Source organism: Corvus kubaryi, unplaced genomic scaffold (genome assembly GCF_017639235.1).
Source record: "Corvus kubaryi isolate FWS band 111438036 unplaced genomic scaffold, C.kubaryi_AGA036_p1.0 52671, whole genome shotgun sequence".
Lineage (NCBI taxonomy): Eukaryota > Metazoa > Chordata > Aves > Passeriformes > Corvidae > Corvus > Corvus kubaryi.
Genome location: NW_024581394.1, coordinates 2,191 through 21,446, shown reverse-complemented (window position 1 = coordinate 21,446; position 19,256 = coordinate 2,191). Strand labels below are relative to the sequence as shown.

Sequence of the window (19,256 nt, the reverse complement as noted above, 5' to 3'; positions counted from 1 at the left end):
CACAGAGCTGGGACACCCAGGTGTGTGCACAGAGCTGGGACACTCAGGTGTGTGCACAGAGCTGGGACACTCAGGTGTGTTACAATGCCCCAGTGCCCCTCAGTTTGGGGGGAAAACCCTCAGCACTTCTTTTAAAAAACCCCAACCAACCATCAGCAGCAACAGCCACCAGCTCAGGGCGAGCACTGGTCACTCCTCTCTGCCCTCACCCCCACTGGCCAGCCAGTGCTCCCAGTCCCAGCTAGGGCGGGTCCCACTGGCCACACTGGGGTCACACCACGCCGTGGCCACCATGGCTACGAGATTGTCACTTGCTATGTTTTTGGTATAGATAAAATCCTTCTGGAGCAGCGTTCTCTCCTTGGCACATTCACCACGTGCCCAGGAGCTAGGAGGCTGTGACAGCTCAGCTGAACTCCCTCGTGTACCTGAGGCAGGAATTTACCCAAAGGCTTGTCTGCAGTTTCCTTCACTGGCAGAATATCTGCACAAGCGTGACCAGTACCAGCTCTTGTTCCAGGTGTGTATTCTGGTGTCCTGCTTCACTGCCTGAGAGCATGACAGCTGACTGATTAATTCCTTCAGTGGTTTCTCATCAATGACTGGAATGAGCCACATGGGGTAAGAGACAATGACATCAGCTCAAAGTAAAATGGAGGGCCCCTTACCTAGAAGACTCAGCAATCTTTAAGGAAAACCATTTAACATCTTTCACGGAAGTCTGTTGTTCAAAAAAACCCAGAGCTATTGACATAGCATGTGGAATCAATTGGACAATCACTAATGTAATGGAATTATGGTGATCTTACACACAAACAATGATTTAGCAAAATAAGATTTACCTAGGGGGCTTTAAAATCAAGTTATTTTGGTACCAAAAAAAGTCTTTCATTTAATTCCCCTTTGCCCCTATGATTCAGATGATCTTTCACTCTACAGTTACGGACTTGGCCAGATTTCTTGGAAAATCAACCTGCAGAGAGGGAGGAGAAAGAACAGGCTTGTGAGTATTTACACACTGTTTGTTTGTGTATAACTTTGTAACATGTGGAATGTCTGTTCTGTGTTTCAACTGAAAACAATTCAACATATTCTCATGTTAATTTAGGATAATCAGTGCAGAAAAAAGTCCACAACCTTAATTGTTACAACTCCTCTCAAAACTAAGGAGGGAGTCCCTTTAGTCCACGTAGTTCCAGTGCTCAAATGATAAGAGGTCACTGATAACAGGTAGAGGCCAGTGTCTGTATTAAGATCAAATACCTAACACCAAACTGTTTGCCAAGCACCCTTGTGAGGGTTGTTGCCTTCCTCTGAGCTCCCTGCCAGCCCTCCAGAACCTGTGAGCTCCTACCAGACCAGACACACGTCCCAGCTCAGCCGCACCAGACTCGGCCGCGTGTACTGGGCCTCCTCCCAGTTCTGTACTGGCCAGGACAGTCCTTGGACCTGGGCATTCCAGCAGCTCGAGCAGTCACACAGACACCCCCCGAGCCCTGCAGCATCGCCCAGCACACGGCAGCACACAGAGTGCAGGAGGAAGCAGTGCTGTACTCACATCATAGCCCCTGAGCACGGCGAGGTGGAACGCCAGCAGCTGGAGAGGGATCACACTCAGGATCCCCTGCAGACAGTCCACTGAGTGGGGAACTTTGATTGTTCTTTTGTTGTTCTTAATGGTCTCGATGTCCTCCTTGTCACAAATCACCACAGGTCGTCCCTGCAACAGAGGGGAATGCTGAAGGAAAGCAGGTCTCTGGAAGGTTCTTTCCTCACTTCTCTGCAGAGTGTCAGTGGCAAAATTTATTACTCAATTTAGAACCAAACAGCATCACATCCCCTGGGCAGCCCTGTGGGGTATTTAAGGGTTAAGCAGACCATGCCAGGCTTCTGCAGTTGTTGCAAAACTTGCTCTTGAAATGCCCACAGTACTTACTGAACTCACATGTGGGCAATGACACCGAAGTGAACAGTCTGGGTGTCTGTGAACTGCTCTTCTATTAAAAGCATCACTTCTGATGCACTGCAGACCTTACCAGGCCCTTACCTGCCGTGCAATGACCTGCTGGAGAGCGTTCTGGCACTTGGCATAGGTGTGGTCTCTCATGATGATCATGATCACAGGCATGAGCTTGTCCACCAGGGCCAGCGGGCCGTGCTTCAGCTCCCCGGCCAGGATCCCTTCCGAGTGCATGTAGGTGATTTCTTTTATTTTCTAGAGGGGGAAAAAATTCATAAAACTTTGAGCAACATGCTACTTTATTTTTTTTAATCACCTCTGTGAATTCTTGCACTTTGTGAAACTCAGTTCTGGCTCTCCTCAGATCCAAGCAAGTCAGGCCAAAAAACCCAGATCCGAGCAGTGCCCCTGGGCTGGGCTGTTCAGGCCACCAACACTTCCAGCTGTACCACCAAAGCACCACAGCCCTTATGACTTGCCATCAGCCACCACAGCCATCCTCCCAGCCTGACTGGGCAAAGTGGGGACAGCACTGACAACAGGAATCTCCTCAAATGTAGAAGCTGCAGTGTATGGGTTTGGAAAGTACACGCTCAGTTTTCAATTTATTAGGGTGCCCAGTTTGTGCAGTAAAGCATTCCCAGCGTGAACATGGAAAACATACCCTTCCAACCCACTGTAGCCTGTGACATGGGAATCTTCCAGCAGCAGCCTCAGCAATGTCACAGTGACTTTTAGTTATTTGTAATCATGGCACAGTTTGGGTTGGAGGGACCTTAAAACCCATCCAGTGCCACCCCTGCCATGGCACGGACACCTCCCACTGTCCCAGGCTGCTCCCAGCCCCAGTGTCCAGCCTGGCCTGGGGCACTCCCAGGGATCCAGGGGCAGCCCCAGCTGCTCTGGGCACCCTGTGCCAGGGCCCTCCATTTAACCCAGTGTTGGCCAACACAGCAGAGCCATGGCTGCATTTACAACTGCACTTGCAGCCAGATGTTGCTCCCTGTGCAGAGGTCTGAAGTCTGTGGCTGTGTTTGAGCCAGCTTTAAATAAAGAAATCTCACCAAGGCTCCCTCCAGACACGTGGCGTAGTGGTAGCCACGTCCCATGATGAGGACAGACTTCTGATGGTACAGCTCTGTGGCCAGCTTCTGGATCTCATCATCCATGCTCAGCACTTCTTTAATCAAGTCTAGAGGGAAGGGGAAGAGTCCAGACTGAGTGTGCTCATGTGTGTGCCTCACACTACACACCCCACTCACCCTTCACTCACACAGCCAGCAGTGACCTGTAAAATCCCCGGGCTCAGAGTTTTACTGGTCCAGTTTGGTGGCCTGGAGACACCAGAGAGAACAAGGAATTGTGACAGCCCTGCTGCCCTCCCGATCCCCCCAGCCCCTCTCTGCAGGGTCCAGCTCTGCCCGGGGTCCTACCTGGCAGCCCCTTCAGCCCCCGCATGATCTCCTTGCGCCGCTCCTGCATGGAGATCCTGTCATCGCACATCATCAGGGCAAACATCACCAGGGACACGAACTGGCTGGTGTAGGCCTGGGGTGGGGCACGAGAGAAACGTCACTGCTGCACCAGCCAGGTGATTGTCACCCAGCAGGTGAAATCCTCAGACCAAGTGGCAGCTTTTATTCCAAGTCAGCAGCAAAAACGAACGTGAGCTCACAAGGCAAATCTCACCTGAGCAGATCTCAACAGAGGCACGTGATGATCTCCTCATACTCCAGGAGATTCAGACACAACAACCAAGACTTTATATTCTAAGATTCCCTGGTGACTACTAAACCCTATTTTGTGACCGTACCCGTGTCCTCCTTTACTGCAAGTGACTCCTGAGAACACTGGACAAGAGCAGGCCACTGACTGGAGATGTTTGTTGGAAGCCCACGACAACCAGCCGAGATCTTTTTGGACCACACTCAAGGAACACAAAGGCAGCTGTGATTTCCCACCTCCCTTCTCTAAGAACAGACTCTCCTGAACCTCTCCCCTGAGTAAGGCTCCACTGTCTGCAAGAGCACCCAGCAGCCACATTAACATGCCTGGGCTGTTTAGAATATTCCCAAAAGGAAGTTCTGGGCAACCTGAGGGCAGAAACTTTTCAAGACCCTATTTCATACATGCACAACTTTGGTAACTCCCCACAGCATCAGAGAAAAAATGCCATTTATCTCCAAACTGTAACTGTTGGCCATGTGAAAACAACAGGGACAAATAGCTCGTTCAAGAGTTTCTTGTAAGAGACTCATGAATTTTCCATGATCAAATTCCCCAATGAACTATTAAACTCAAATGTGGTTTTTGGCTGAATTTATGTAACAGATTGACATCATCTCGCCTCTAAATATAACTAAACCAAAGCAGATTTCACCATGCACAAGCACTTCATCAAAATGAAACGCAGCAAAGTAAGTTATTTCATACTGTATCACACATAGCCAGAATAATCCTGTTATCTGGACACAAATAGTAGCTTTCTGTAAAAGACCATTCTCCCATTTGTTAAAAGTATAGTTTTAATATCTTTGGTAAAGCAGAGCCAGTGAGGGAGTTACATGCAGACAAAGTTTCCATTATCTTGTCTATTAATTTCCTTTTTCATCTCTGACCTTAGTTTAAACTGAATCTGTACCTCGAGACAAACAATGGCAAAGGGAATTCTGACCTCTTAGGGAATCATTCCCTCTGAGACCCATTTGTTTTCAATGTTTAATGTAGTTTCCTTATATTATTTCATTTTAAAAAGGGACCAAAAAAAAAGCCCTTTGCAAGCTCCAGGACAGAGAACACACAGGGTGCTGCTGGTCTGTAACTGCACAACCATCAGCAGCGACAGGTACAGAGGGAACAGGAAGCATTTAACGGGGCCAAGCCCTTCCAGGAGGGGTTCTGGTGGCAGGAACACCAAATAAAATCAGGGAGGGGTGTGGGTTGTGCCCCACCTTGGTGCTGGCCACGCCGATCTCGGGGCCCGCGTTGATGTGCACCCCGCAGTCGGTCTCGCGGGAGATGGAGCTGCCCACGGTGTTGGTGATGCCCACGGTCAGGGCTCCCCTCTCCTTGCAGTACCGAAGGCACATCAGGGTGTCTGCTGTCTCCCCTGGAACACAGGGAAGCACAGGGAAGCACAGGGATGGGGGCTCAGTGCTGCTGCTCTGCTGCCACTGCAGGTGGGAAATGCACCAAGTCCCCAAACACAGCCCCAGAGGTTTGTGCTCCCTGCAAGCCAAGGAGGTGGCAGCAGCCACTTCAGCCCCAGCACGCTGTGTCTGAACCCTGAACACAGGGCAGTGACACCCAGAAAACACAAAACCTATCCGCAGCATTTGGTGTAAGGAAAAGCCAGTGTTCTGCTATGGTTTAAAAAAAAAGTGTCTTCAAAAAGCCCAGGGAGAACCTGACCATCAGCCCCCCACAGAGAGGATATTCTGAGACATTTGGTACTGAGAAGAAAGAAATTGCTACAGAGGAGAAAAAAATTGCTCCCAAGAGGGTATTTTAACCTGTGGAGATAAAGTAATGACTGGTTTTAGTGTCACAGCTGAAGATCAGTCATGAAAACCTGAAATGGTAAATGCAACTAAGAAGGGAAAAAAAACATTTTGCATCGCAGTTGTCCTTGAAAATATGAAGTACCTCATATAAATTCTTTTATGCCTCGGTGTGCCTTTTATCTCCTACTCCATTCCAAGTTAGTTGGATTTTCTGATATTCATGTCTAAGAGTTTCCTTTCTTCTGTGGCTCCAATCCACCATATGGTGGTGCTTTAACTAGGGAACTAAAACTATTCCAAAGGAGCTGTGGAGCTGCCTTCACCCCGAGCTCAGCAGCACTTCCAGTCTGTTGATCGGTGCAGAGAAAGGAAACAAAACTCCTGTTCCACCTGTCAGCCACAGGAGCCCTGCAGCAGCTGCAGCTGGAGGGAGCAGAACCTCCCAGCCCTGGAATCTGAGCATCCTCCCTCACATCACCACACACAGTCCTGCAGACAGGCACCAGACCTGGCCCTGCTGCCTTCTCCCTCCATTCTGGGCAGGAGGGAGTGAGGCTGGGGAAGGGAGCCCGTACCTGACTGGCTGAGGAAGAAGCAGACGTCGTCCCTGAACACAGGGGTGTTCCTGTCCAGGAAGTCGCTGGCCAGCTCCACCATGACAGGTAACTCCGTCAGCTCTTCCAGCACCTGGCGGGTCTGGCACAAGGAGGGGCAGGAAGTCAGGTATTACATCATGTTTATAAAACCAAGTGTTTGCACAAAAAAAAGCTTTCTAGCTGCCACACACTGGAAAATATTACTGTTAAAAGTCCCACATGAAAATCAGTGCTGGATTATACTTTAATTACTCAGTAGTGCCCACACTCAAGTCACCAACAACCCCTGTGAGAAGCGACCTTGCTTTGGCATCACCACCAGCCTGTGAGGCCAACCCCTCCCTCAAACCGAGAATTCTCTTAAGTAAGGCTCACATATTATGTAACCCTCCACACAGATTATGCAATACTGGGTGTCCTGAGCGTGTATCAGACTGCAGCTTGAAGAACTCAGAAACCACCACCTACATCCAGGCCAACCAGAAATCCCACCTGGCTCCTGGCAGCCCCTGCCTTGCTGCATTCTGCTCCTGCATCATCCCTCCCCTGCCAGCTGCTTTTTACAACAGAGCAGCCTTTGTTTTCCAAAGCTTTCCACAGCCATGGAAGTCACAGGAACCACTTCCCTAAGTTCAGGTTCATCAGCTTTTATTTCCTCCTGCTGTTGCTGTGAGCTGGAAGTCTGGTGTTTGCAGCTTTCACAAGGGTCCTCCTTCATTCACCTGTGTGCACCTGCTTACTCTTAACCTGATTAAGGTTAAGAATCAATCCCTAACCTGAAATCAATCCTTAATCTGCCTGGCACACTCCACACACTCTCCGGGGGGACTTCAGAGCCTCTTCCAGGGCCTAAAGGGGCTCCAGGAGACCTGGAGAGGGACTGGGGACAAGAGCCTGGAGTGGCAGGACAAAGGGGAATGGGTTTAAACTGAAAAAGGGTAGACTTAAATTTGATTATTAGGAGGAAGTTCTTCCCTGTGAGGGTGGCCAGGCCCTGGCACAGGGTGCCCAGAGCAGCTGGGGCTGCCCCTGGATCCCTGGCAGTGTCCAAGGCCAGGGTAGACGGGGCTGGGAGCAACCTGGGACAGTGAGAAGTGTCCCTGCCCACGGCAGGGGTGGCACTGGATGGGCTTTAAGGTCCCTGAAACCCACCCCAGCCTGTGATTCTGGCACTGAGCCCAGCCCAGGTCCCAGAGCCCAGCACTCACAGCCACTCCTGCGTGGTAACTCGTGCCACAGGCAATGAGGATCAAACGCCGACACCTCTGGATCTCCTTGATGTGATCCTTCAGCCCACCCAGGTTCACTGTGAGCAACATTGGAGAGGAAAATCAGGGTGGCCAGGTAGGAGAAATTCTCAAGATCATTGATGCTAACAGCGTGTTACCATCTCCATCATCCACTCAGCAAAACACCATCATAAAATGGGATCTTGCCACCAGCACGTGGAATTCTGGAGGCACTCTGTGACACACACTTCATCTCACACCAGCAGGGTTTCCATCTCCCACTGCATCACCCACTTCCTCCCCTGTGACTACCATGAGTAACTGCTAGATACAGAGCTGTTGGGAATGAGGGAGACTCAAGCTCAATTACCAGTGTAGTCATCGAAGTTGACCCTTCCTCTCATCGTATTAACAACAGATTCTGGCTGTTCAAATATTTCCTTCTGCATAAACGAGCTGAAGTTACCTATGAAGAAAGAAAGAAAACAAATTAGAACACTTTACCTCCTGGTAATTGCCATTTTTCCTGTGTATGTAGGGAAAAGCTTGGACCAGGCCAGTTACCAGCTAGAGATTATTAAACTGATACTTCTTTTTCTGTCAAAACATCAGCTCATGATGAGAGCTTGATTCAGGTTTCTGGAAGGTGTCAGTGAAGGGCAGATCCAGGCTGGCAAGTTCGTGAGGGATCAGTCTTGGAAAAACCAGATGGCTCCAAGCAGGAGGCAAAATCCTCAGCCCCACAATTCTCCTCAGTAAGGTGTCAGCAACTAGAGGGAAAGTCCCGTTACACGTGGGGACTTTTTTGCCCATGAGGGTGACACAGCACTGGACCAGGCTGTGGGACCTCTGCCCTTGGAGGGCCGGGCATCCCTCGGGGCAGGGATGGCACCGGGTGACTCCAGGCCCTCCCCCCCGTGACCCAGCAGCCCCTCCCCGCTGCCAGCCAGCAGCTCTCACCCTTCATGATCTGCTGCAGCTCCATCTGCAGGGTCTGCACGGCCCGGCCCGGGTGATCGCCGGCCGTGCGCTTGATGCGGTGGATGGACAGACGCCCGTCCACCACGGCCGCCACGTCGTCATCCTCCAGGAAGATCACGCGGTTGGTGTGCTCGATGACAGCGCTGCGGGGGCACAGAGCACATCAGCCCCTGCTCTGGGAGCTCAGGGCTCAGCCCTTCCTAGCACACCCCACGCGCGGCTCCGGAGTCGAGGAATTTCCTCGCCTGTTAAAATCGGGCCACTCCTGTAAAGGGCATTTCCACCCTGCCAATGGAACGGGATTTTTTTTCCACCCGGCTCATTATTAATTTCAGTGCCTGCTTTAAGGAGAAGCTCTGAACTGCTCAGACAAAGCAGCGTGTGCAGCAATGGGATCTGTCTGGAGCTATGAGGTCAGGAGGGCAGGGATTTCCCCTGGCACACAGGCTGCTCAAACAGCCTGTTCCTTCCTTGGTTTTTCCAGGGATAAGCCACTGTCCCTCCCTGCATGTCACTTTACCCATCTGTAAAACCAGGGACAGCTTTGTCCCCTGTGGAGGCACCTGGGATCTGCTCAGCAGCACTCCCTGGAGTGTCACTGAGAAGCTCTAAAACCAGAACACATCGGGCTGTCCTAAGAGTCTCCACAATTCTCTGATGGAAAGAGCTGCAGAAATCAACCACAGCAGTATTTTTACATTCCTGGAGCAAGCACTCATTTCTCTTGAACCAGAGAATCCCAAAAACTCTGCTAAGGCTGCTGCCAAGTTAGTCTCTCTCACTCCTCTGGGACTGCAATATGCCACCTTTGATGATGAAGGAATTGCATGTGTGCAGAGATCCCTGGAGAATCAACACAATTCTGCTCATAATTAGCATCTGTCCTGCTAATTTAGGTCAGTACTCCCTCAGGTTTCCTATCACTGGGAAATCCTACCAACAGGTGAGCCCGAAGAAGGGTAACACCCTATTCCAAGGTCAGTGTTCATTCATTTAACAGCAACTCTGTTTTGGTATTTGTGAAGTAATGGCCACATGCACACAATTTATTCACCAAGAACCCACAGCCTCCCCATCTCTTGCTCAAGAGAGCTTTAAACAGGATATTTCTACACACACCAGAGATGCTGGAAAACCCTACCTGGCATCAGAAGCAAAGTAATATTCCACAGCTTTCTCCTCCACAGGGAAGAGGCAGGTGGTGCTGTCCACTCGGGACAGGCTGCAGCTCCCCTTCTTGTCTTTCCCTAGGAGACAGGAGGGTCAGGGGCTGCCCAGGTGCCACACCCAGAGAGGCCCCAAGGCACGGTACCAACATGAAGCACTATTTTCACGCCTGCAGGTGGTCACAGCAAAGGAACTTGTACTGTTGTGCCCATTTCTCAGTTTGCTTGCAAGAGATTTCTGTGTTTTTTAATAAGTCTGCAAGTGTATTACCAGTGCACTTTTACGTTTAGAGGAATTTATCAGGAAAAAATCCAGATTAAAGTTTTGTGTGGCTCCACTAGCAGAGAATTCAAGATGCTTTATGAGCAGCCACATTTCCCTGCCCTGTTGATCAGTTTAAGCTTCTCCCATGTTCCTGTCTGGTGAGACTCTCCTGAGCCCCCAGAAATGGACCAGCATTGCTCCTTCATTGTCTGTTACTCTCAGCACTGGGGAAATTCTTTCAGAGCTGCCACCTGTGTGACCACCCAGCTCCCCTGAGCACCGCAGGTGGAACCCAAACCTATTTCTGTCTGGCTGAGCTCACAGCTCAGGAAGTCTGGGATTAAGAGCTCTGCATTGCTCCTGCACTATCAACCAACCACCTCATCCTGATCAGAAAATCAGACCTGTGCTGTTGGCCAGGGAGGCATCCAGGGGTGCTGGAGGACACAGAACTGCGAATCAGCTCTGGAAAAATCTGTCCTAAAAGCTCAGTGTTTCACCAAGGATCCTTTCTGGAGTACTCTGGCAATTCCCAATACCATCTCATCCTCCTCCTCCACACTGCTTCTCAGTGGTGAAGCTCATCAGGGATGCAGATGAGGCACCCAACACCTACTGCTCAGCACCAGCCTCGAGCAAAATTATTTGCCAGTCACTGTGCAGGGTATGGGGAGGGTGGGGGTGGATTAATCAGCTTATCCACCAAAATGGGACCATTGCTGAAGAACAATAACACTGAAGTTACTCCATTCTATATTTATTCCATAATCCTGATGTTGTTTCACCTACTAGACACTGATCTGATTCAGTGATGCAAGCAGAGCTCGTGGTGTTCTGATCTACACTTCTGCAGATGAAAACGTGAAGGAAAAATACTGCTTTCATGTTGATACTCAGTAAAAAAGGTCCACTCAGCCAGTGATTTAGAGCCTTCCAGTTCAGTTATGAAGTCAGTAAAGGAGGAAAACAACGCCTTTGTTGTTGAGACAGGACAGAGCAGAGCTGTTAGTGGCCACTCCCCCACAGAAGCACCCCAGACCTGATCAGAACATGCAAATTTGGTGTCTCGAAATAGATCATTTCCCTGCATTGACTTTATTATGTTGCATTGCTTTCCTCGTTACAGGCTGTGCACTGGGGAGTGGTTATTGTGCACACACGTGCACTGTGTGTGCAGTCACCAAGGCTGGGTTAGGGAGTTACAGTGAGTATTTTCAGCCAGTTATGAGTTTTATTTTACCTGTGGATTTGTCCATTTATCTACAGATAATCTGATTGTTGCTCCACTGCACCAACCCCTCATCTACTACAATTTAGAAGCAACACAGAAGGAATTTTTAAATCTCTTCTGTACCCAAGAATGGAGAATTAACCCAGGTACAGTAAAAAGGGGCAGGGGGGCAATTACTCAGAAAAGCCTCAGTGCCTCTGAGAGCTGAGGGATTTGGGTTCTCAGAGCCCCTGGGAACTCACCTGGCTACAGAATTTTACTTCAAACACTGAGAGATACACTGGGTAAAGAGAAATAAAACCTCACCTGATGTTTGGAGTCAGGCAAACCAGCTCCTGGTTCACCTCCCAACAAACCCAGGTCTGCTTCTCCTCCAGCAAGAGAGATGTCAGATATTTTACCCAGGGAGTGCCTGAGGCCACTGAGCCTCTGCTGAGGGTGGAATCCCATTTATTTACAGTCACCAAGGATCAGATCCTCCCCCTCTCAGAAAAGGGTTCTCCTGCTTCAGATGTGAACTCGGTTCATCCCATCATGGGACGGGCTGGCCTTTAAAGCACTTCAAGTGAACAACAGATGGTTCCCCCGATAAATGAACAGCCTCAGGCCAACCTTAGTGCTGCCACCAGAGGCTGCAGCTCAGATTCACACCGTGGTCAGGGGCAGGACACAGCTCCAGAAGGAATTTGGAGCAATGCTTGCATTAGGATTATCAGCAGCCTTCTGCTTTAGTGGGGTTCATTTTTAAGGTAATTCGCTGTTTCCTTCTGCAGCCAGAGCTGCAGGAACACTCAGTACAACCTGCACTGTCATCACTTTTCCACATATGCTGGGCATTAGGTCCCAGTATTTGAAATGGGATGGGTGGATTTTCCCATGTGTTGCTCGTGGTGTTTCTGATCAAGAAGGAATTTTGACTCTCCCACTTGTTTCACTACACTGCATGGAAAGCAATAACCACATATTAAAAAGACAATGCATCTTGGTCTCATTTGATTCCTTTCCAAAGGAACTGGAGGATTTGTCTGAAATTTCAAGTACTAGCTTTTCTCTGGTAGGCACCTTCCTCCATTTTTATGGATATTCCATCAAAAGAATGATCCATAGATTGTACAGCTGAAAGTGCAATTGGAAAAAAAAAAAACAAACTTCAGATAATCAGTAAAAATATATAGTGTTACATAAATGCATTAATATTACTGCTAATTATTCAATCAAAAGGCAAAGCTCCTGGGGCTGGTTCTTGCAGCAGGGGATCAGCAGCTACACTGCTAGGAGGCAGCAGGGCAGGAGAGCAATTCCTTTGGATCCCTGCACTGCTCAGAACACAAGCCCAGGGACTGGACAGGTTCAGACCCCTCTGACAGCAGTGAGTTACAGAGTAATTCTAAGTCACTCTTCATTTTCAAGGGTGCCTGTGGTGGTAGAACACATGGGAGAGCAGGATGGACAGACAACATAAACACACATTGTCCCACAAAGGGGAACAGCTTCTAAAAATGGCGTGGGGTGGCAGGGGCAAGGTGACAGTGCCAAGCTCCAGCCTGCAAAGCTCTCTCCTCTTTGTTCTTGAAAACTACCAGGCTCACAAATGCCAACATGCCACACACAGAATACAGACTTCAGTTTAACTGTACTGTTTAATTTATTATACTGAACTATTCCAACATCCCTGGAAGTGTCCAAGGCCAGGCTGGGCAGGGCTTGGAGCAACCTGGGATAGTGGAAGGTGTCCCTGCCCATGGAACAAGATGGGCTTTAAGGTCCCTCCCAACCCAAACCATTCCATGACTATACTTTATTCTACTACAGTAAGATGAATTTTCCTTGTAATAACTGGACATTAAATCTTTGATTACAACACTAGAGGCCAACCTGAGGTAACTAACACCTATAACCTGAGCTATATGGTGGGTAGAACATGTGGTTAAAAACTTGCTTTTAAAAAAACGTCTCCAGTAATGGTTTCATTTCCAAAGTCCAGCTGAAGTCTGTATTTCAGAGCCCACAGCTGTGTGTGGCCGTGCCCTGCAGCGAGGGGAGGAGCTCCCCACTCACCTGTGCGGTACAGGATGGGGATGTGGTCGGTGGAGAGCTTGTGCTCGCTGCGCACGCCGATGAGCAGGGGGCTGCCTCGCCTGCAGGGACACAGGGACAGCCTCAGCACCCCGGGGACACCCCCACACCCCACGCTGGGGCTCTGCTCCCCAGCAGCAGCTCAGGTGCACCAGGGCACAGCCAGAGGCTCCCAGAGCAGCTGCTGCTGCAAACACGGGGTGCAAACACAAAGAATAAAGAACACAGGGATAAAGAACACAGGGATAAAGAACACAGGGATGTGAGCAACCTGCATCAGGGTTAGACAAAATTCCCAAGAGTCACTGCACACCTGAAGCAGGGACTGCTCCTCACTGGACATGCTTACAAACAGGCTTTGGCACTTAAGTTCAACCCCTGTGGAGGCACACACACAGTGAAACCACCCCAGCTGATGCTGGTGTTTAAAAGTGGGATAGAAAACCTGAACACAAGGCTGGCCCAAATTCCAGGCCAAATGCAGGACTTGTCCAAGTGCTGCCACAAGGGCAAGCATAAAGGAAAAGGTAAAATCATCTCCCTTCAGATCATAACCAGAGGATACCAAAACCAAGCTGTTCCAGACCAGGAAATAAGAAATTTCCAAAGTATTTCTGGGAACTTTCTGTTATGAGAGATGGAGAACAAGAGAAAGGAAATTAAAAACAACCACCCTCTCACCTGCATATGCAGTGCGGTAAGAATGATCTCTACTCTGTCTTCTGACGTGGGGGTACAAAAACAAGTGACAGACAGGGTGCAAGAATGTTCCTCACATGGCAACACTCACCTGGTACCAACTGCCTGCCCAGGGTAATGAACACTCTTGAACACAAGGGCAAAAGCTCCTTCCTGGAACAAGAGAAACAAACTGTTCATCCCTTCTGTTATCTGAGGCCTGGGCACCATTTCAGTGTTCCCAGCACAGAAACTGCTCCTGTGTTTCTGTGGACGTGGGAGAGACACCAGAGAGGTTTTACAGATGTTTTCAGAACCTCCTGTAGCTCCAGCCCCCCATCCTGGAAGGGTGTCCCTCCCCTGAGCCTGGCAGCACATCCTCCACCACTGAATGAGTCCTGAACCCCCAGAGAGACACTCAGACTCCCTTGGTTATCCAAGTGGCTCCTGCTTTAGCTCAGGGTGCAGTGAGGGGACCCAAAGGCAAAGCTCTGCTAAAAGAAGCACCAAAACCAAAAGAAGCAACAAGTGTTTGCTCAGATGAGGTGCCACAACCTGCCAGCAACACAAGTTCTTGGCCTGTTGCTGCAACAGCTCCTGGCAGGTAAAGCAGTGAGGAACTCAGCGGAACCAGGTGCTGGGGGGTGAGAGGTGAACTGTGGTGGATCCTGTTCCTGCACATCACCTCCAGTGGAAGCAGAGGCTCCGCGGAGCAGCTCCCACCAGGGGTCAGCAGCAATCCCGGACCGAGCTTCGGGAAGGACTGGAAGCAGCACAGGCTCTCCCAGGCCGGCTCCCTCCCCGCTCTCACCACCCCAGCCAAGGGCTGGAGGCCTCCAGGTGCTGCCGTGCCCCAAAATTTATTCATTACCCAGACGAATACTGACAAATGCTCAAGAAAACCGAATGTACACCTGAGATGAACTGTCAGAGGTTCACGCCTTAGCACGTGCCCCAGAGCATCCTGCAGCAGTGGCACGGGCTGGTGCTGCAGTGCCCTGGCAGCGCTGGAGGGCAGGGGTTGTTTTGGGGGGGGTAGGGGTGTCTGTCCCACTGTGTCCGTCCCACAGCTGCCCTCCCTGCCCGCAGCATTACCAGCTGCTGGATGACCCTCTCCACCAGCGTGGTGAAGCTGATGTCGTCGCTGTCGCGGTTGTCGTACATGTACTTGACCAGCTTGGCGATGCTCTCCGTGTCCGTCTCCGACTCGAAGTCGTAGCCCTTGCTCTCCTGCAGGGACAGCCCGTGTGGGTGACCAGCCCTCTGCCTTCCCTTCCACCTGCCTTTGCCTTCCTTCCCACCTGCCTTCCTTTGTTTTGACTACTCCCTTCACCTTGCCTTTAACTTTTTTCTTTTTCTTATGTCTTTCCTTTTCTTTGCTCCTACCTTCCTCCCTCATATTTCCTTTTCCTTCCCTTTTTCTTGCCTTTCCTTTTTCCTACTCTTCCTTTTCTTTCCTCCCCTTCTTCTTTCCTTTCTTTTTACCCTTCCATACTGCAGTTGTTCCTCCTTTTTTCTCTCTTTTTTCCCCATCCTTTGCTCTGCTTTTCCTCTTTTACTTTTCTGCCTTTCGTTTTTCCTTCTTTTTCTCCTCTTCTCACACTTTCCTTCCATCCTTCCTTCCCACCTTTCAAATTGCAATACAAGGAGAGGAGAAGAGGGCAGTGAGTGGGAGTGTGAGGGGAGTGGAGGAGTGTGAGAATGTGAGGGGGAGAGTCGGGGTGGGGGGACCCAGGGAGGGGGTTTGGGTGGGGAAGTCTCAGTGGGAGAATGAGTGGGGGATGAGGAGGGAGTGGAAGTTGGGGGCTGTGAGCAGGGCAGTGTGTGAATGTCAGAATATGAGTGGGGGAATGTGGGGAGTGGGAGTGACGTAGGGAGGGAAGGGGGGATGTAAATGTGAGAATGCACCCACGGAGTAGGAGAGTCTGTGAGTGTAAGGGAAGGAGTGAGTGAAAATATGGGTGGGGGAACATGAATGGAGGTGGGAGTGAATGTGAGTGGGGGAATGACTGAGAGATGAGTGAGCAGTGAGTGGAGCAATGTGAGTGAAGGAACGGGGCGAGTGGGGAGAGCAAATGGGAGAGTGAGAGTGAGAATACAAGAGGGGGAGTGAGCTGGGAAGGGTGAGAGAGAAAAGGGGAGTGGGAAAGAAGGGAGGGTCTCACGCCCCAGGGGTCACTCACCAGGAACTTCCGCAGGTCCTTGTAGTTGGTGATGATGCCGTTGTGGATGACGATGAACTCTGAGGACAGAGGAAAGGCCCTGCTCAGCCCCGTGCCAGCCCCAGCCTGGCAGCAGAGCCCACACACATTCCTGTGGGACAGGCCCTCGGCAGAATAAAGCACATTTCACCTCCTGGTGCCATTCCCTGCTCTGCCCCATTGGCATGGCTGGGATAGGGGGGATAGCAGTGACCTGGGTGGCACCAGGGCTACCCAGACCCTGCAAAGCCCCTGCAGGCACCTGAGCACTTGGCAGCTCCCGTCCTGTTGGGAGCAGTGAACTCCGTGCTGCTGCTGCTGCCAGCTGAGCACTGCTGTCCCCTGGGCAGCCACGGCCAGCACAGCCCACGCTGTGACAGCCCCGAGCACACCAACCCCGTTCCCTACAGGGGGAATTAGGGGAAAAAAGTTTACGAAATTCCATTCCAAAGAACAGCCATGAAAATTCCCACCATCCCATTTCCTTCCGTCTTCCCCTCCTTGCCCTGTGCCCACGCACCCACCCAAGCCCTGGGCACCCACCCCAACCCTTTCCAGGATCCCTCACTGCTGGGAACACTCCCCGTGGCCAGAACCCGAGTCCAAGCCCAGTGGGCTCAGCACCACGGCCTGAATGAACCCACTGCCGGTGCCCAGCCACCCCTCCCGGGACACGGAGGGGCAGGCAGCTCTCCCAGAGGCTCCAGGAGCTGCTGAGGAGCCAAGGGTCCGGGGAAGGCACTGACCATTGTTCTTGTCGGAGCGCTGCGGGTGGCTGTTGATGGGGTTGGGCTCCCCGTGCGTGGCCCAGCGCGTGTGGGCAATCCCCAGGTGAACGTCAAACTCGATGTCCAGGTCCATGTCCTGTTGCTCTGCAGCAGAAAGTTTTAGTCCTGAGGGGTTGTCCATACCCCAGGTCAAGCTGGGAGTCTCGCCAGGCCTTGGGGACTACAGGGCAGCAATGCTGACAGGGCCAGCAAATCCCACAGGACAGAATCACAGAGTTGTCAAGGTTGGAAAAGACCTTTAGGATCATCAAAGTCCAAACCAAAACCTCAAGGGGTTTCAGGGCAAGGCAGATGCACACAGAAAACAGCCCTGCATTCCTCACTCTGCCAGAACAAAAAGCAACCTTTAAGGAAGAATCCAACCCTGAGCTGTCCCTCAGGGGTGCTCCTTGCCATCCTGTCACCTGTGGCTGAGCCAGCCCTGCACACCACCATGGTTATTCCTGCATCCCTAACCCCGCTCTCTCCAAAGTCTACCATGAGCATGAATATTTCTTTTGGAAAAAAAAAATACTCCTCTCGCTGCACAAGTGTTTCCACAATCTTTTTAAAACTGTATATCCTGACATTTTCTTGAGCAGGAAAACCTCCCTTCCGGAATCCTCTGTCCATCTCCTATTTCTGTACCACACACCCCACCTTGTCTGGGCTTTCTGGCTCCTGGTTTACACTAAGATTAGACTGACCCACCTCCCTCTGGGACACTCAGCACTCTGCACCTCAGGTGAACACAAGAATGGGTTAAAAAGACCTGAATTACACCAACACAGCAGCTTCTGAATGTGAAGTTGAGATTCTGACTACTCTGAAAAGCACCTCCCCACCCTCACACAGCCTGTATTCCACTCCCAGCAACTTTGTGCATCTTTGCACTGAGCGCAGATTTAATGAATTTAAGGTTTAATCAAGGGAACACAAAGAGGCAGAAGGAGATGCAAAAGCCCTCGGTCTCTGCAGTCCAATCAACGTGACAGTGACACACACCAGAGCCCTCCTGCAGCCACTGCAGAGCCCGGCCCCACGGGACGGCTCGAGCTGGGACAAGCGTTCCATGGGAACATTTAAAACCCAGCTGGGGAGGTCCTTACAGCATTTCTCCTTCTGCCCAAGATCTAGGTCTTGATAATTATCTCCTGCTAATTCCTCTACTCTCAGTTCAAGGCGTTTTTTGGGTGCCTGTTTATGAGTTTTTCTTGTCTGTTTTCCATGATGCATTTCAGGTCTATCTTACTTCAGTAGGAGGCAACTCATTTGTCTTGAAAAAATCAGGACTTCTCTGTAGCTTCACACCAACAACCACAGAATCACCAGGCTCTTCACAGCTCATCCCTGAGCGTTTACATCTCTGGCTCTTTACACACAAGTTACTTGGAAATATGGTGTTTGTGGGTAAAACAGGTGATATTTAAAAAAAAACGAGGTGAGAGGACATGTCAAGGGAAGAGGGCAGGCAAAGGAGGAAAGGGAGATACCTACTGTGAACCTCTTCATCCAGAGCCTTCACTTTCCCCTTCTGCTTGATAATGTGGATTTTGCAAGCATTGGCTTCCCAGTCTTTGTCATTTCCACCATCCAGTCCCACACCTAAACCCCACCATGGAACACAAAGAATGAGGGTCAAGTTCAAAAGTTATTACAGTATTTTATGTAAACAAATTCTGCCCTTTTTGATTCTTCCAGAGCCCTTTCTCCAATAGCTGGCCCTCCACATAAAGGCTAGATACCCCTTAGATTAGAACTCAGTTTTCTCTTTGTCACCTTGTCAGTATTTTGAAAGCCTTAGGAGGAAAAAACAAAAGCCCTCAAGAATGTTTATAGAAATCTGTATATTGAAGTTAATCCAAACCTCTGACCACAGGCACATCCAGTTTGTGTTCCAGCTTTCTTCAAGAGCAGAAGGTGGTAGAAACCATTCACAATCACACCATAAAAACCATCACTTAGAGCCCAAGCTCCCAGCAGAGCCAGTGCAGCTCAGACAGGTACCTGCGGAGTCGTAGCCCCGGTACTCCAGGCGCTGCAGCCCTTTGATGAGGGTCTCCAGGATCTCCCGCCTCGTCCGGGGAACATGGTAGTTCAGGTAAGCAAAGATGCCTGTGGGGGGGGAAAGAGACTCATTTTACACCAAAATCCCAGCTGGGGAAGCTCTCTGTGAGCACCAGGTTCCCACTCCAGCAGCCTCTGTGCCTGCGGGAAGCTCCTACTGCACTCCCAGCTCTGCCTGCCCCAACCAAGGCTCAACAGAGACATCACTGACAGTCAAGAGATCAAAACTACCCAAAACCACTGAAAGCAGCTGAGCAGGACAGGCCTGGGCACGATGGGAGAAGGAATTTCCCTGTAAGGTGGACGTACACAACAGGATGAGCTGTCAGGAGACAACACAGGGCACAGGAAACTCATCCCTGCAGGTGAACAAATCGAGGTTCCCTCACGTGGAGCTGAAGAACCGTCAGAGAAAGGAATTCTTCCTCCAATAGCTTCTTCCAAGTTCTTCCCACAGACTCACTAAGAAAAACAATCATTTCACTCATGCAAACTAAGACTCCCAAACTAATGGAGCTCTCCTTCCTGTAGGTTGC

At 50.5% G+C, this 19,256-nt stretch overlaps 1 protein-coding gene across 1 annotated transcript; it reads right to left on the bottom strand.

Moving 5' to 3' along the window:
• Window positions 1–532: 532 nt before the first annotated feature.
• Window positions 533–18,789, bottom strand: LOC121672363 (glutamine--fructose-6-phosphate aminotransferase [isomerizing] 1). The gene is made up of 18 exons (XM_042044984.1): window positions 18,661–18,789; window positions 18,151–18,258; window positions 16,633–16,758; window positions 15,869–15,927; window positions 14,781–14,915; window positions 13,798–13,859; window positions 12,990–13,069; window positions 9,411–9,516; window positions 8,249–8,412; window positions 7,659–7,754; window positions 7,268–7,365; window positions 6,039–6,159; window positions 4,912–5,069; window positions 3,394–3,508; window positions 3,025–3,152; window positions 2,048–2,215; window positions 1,559–1,720; window positions 533–973 (listed from the first exon to the last, which is right to left on the bottom strand). Exons 3-18 carry the CDS (start codon window positions 16,745–16,747, stop codon window positions 929–931), a joined length of 1,812 nt encoding a protein of 603 aa, XP_041900918.1. The 5' UTR covers window positions 16,748–16,758; window positions 18,151–18,258; window positions 18,661–18,789; the 3' UTR covers window positions 533–928.
• Window positions 18,790–19,256: the final 467 nt, after the last annotated feature.

Bases quoted from the DNA above. Each gene is read 5' to 3' on its own strand.
- LOC121672363 (XM_042044984.1), bottom strand. From the start codon at position 16,747: ATGGACCTGGACATCGAGTTTGACGTTCACCTGGGGATTGCCCACACG. The intron at 15,928-16,632 runs GTCAGTGCCTTC...CTCTGTCCTCAG, and splicing joins GCGCTCCGACAAGAACAATG to AGTTCATCGTCATCCACAAC. The intron at 9,517-12,989 runs GTGAGTGGGGAG...CCTGTCTCCTAG, and splicing joins CCCCATCCTGTACCGCACAG to GGAAAGACAAGAAGGGGAGC.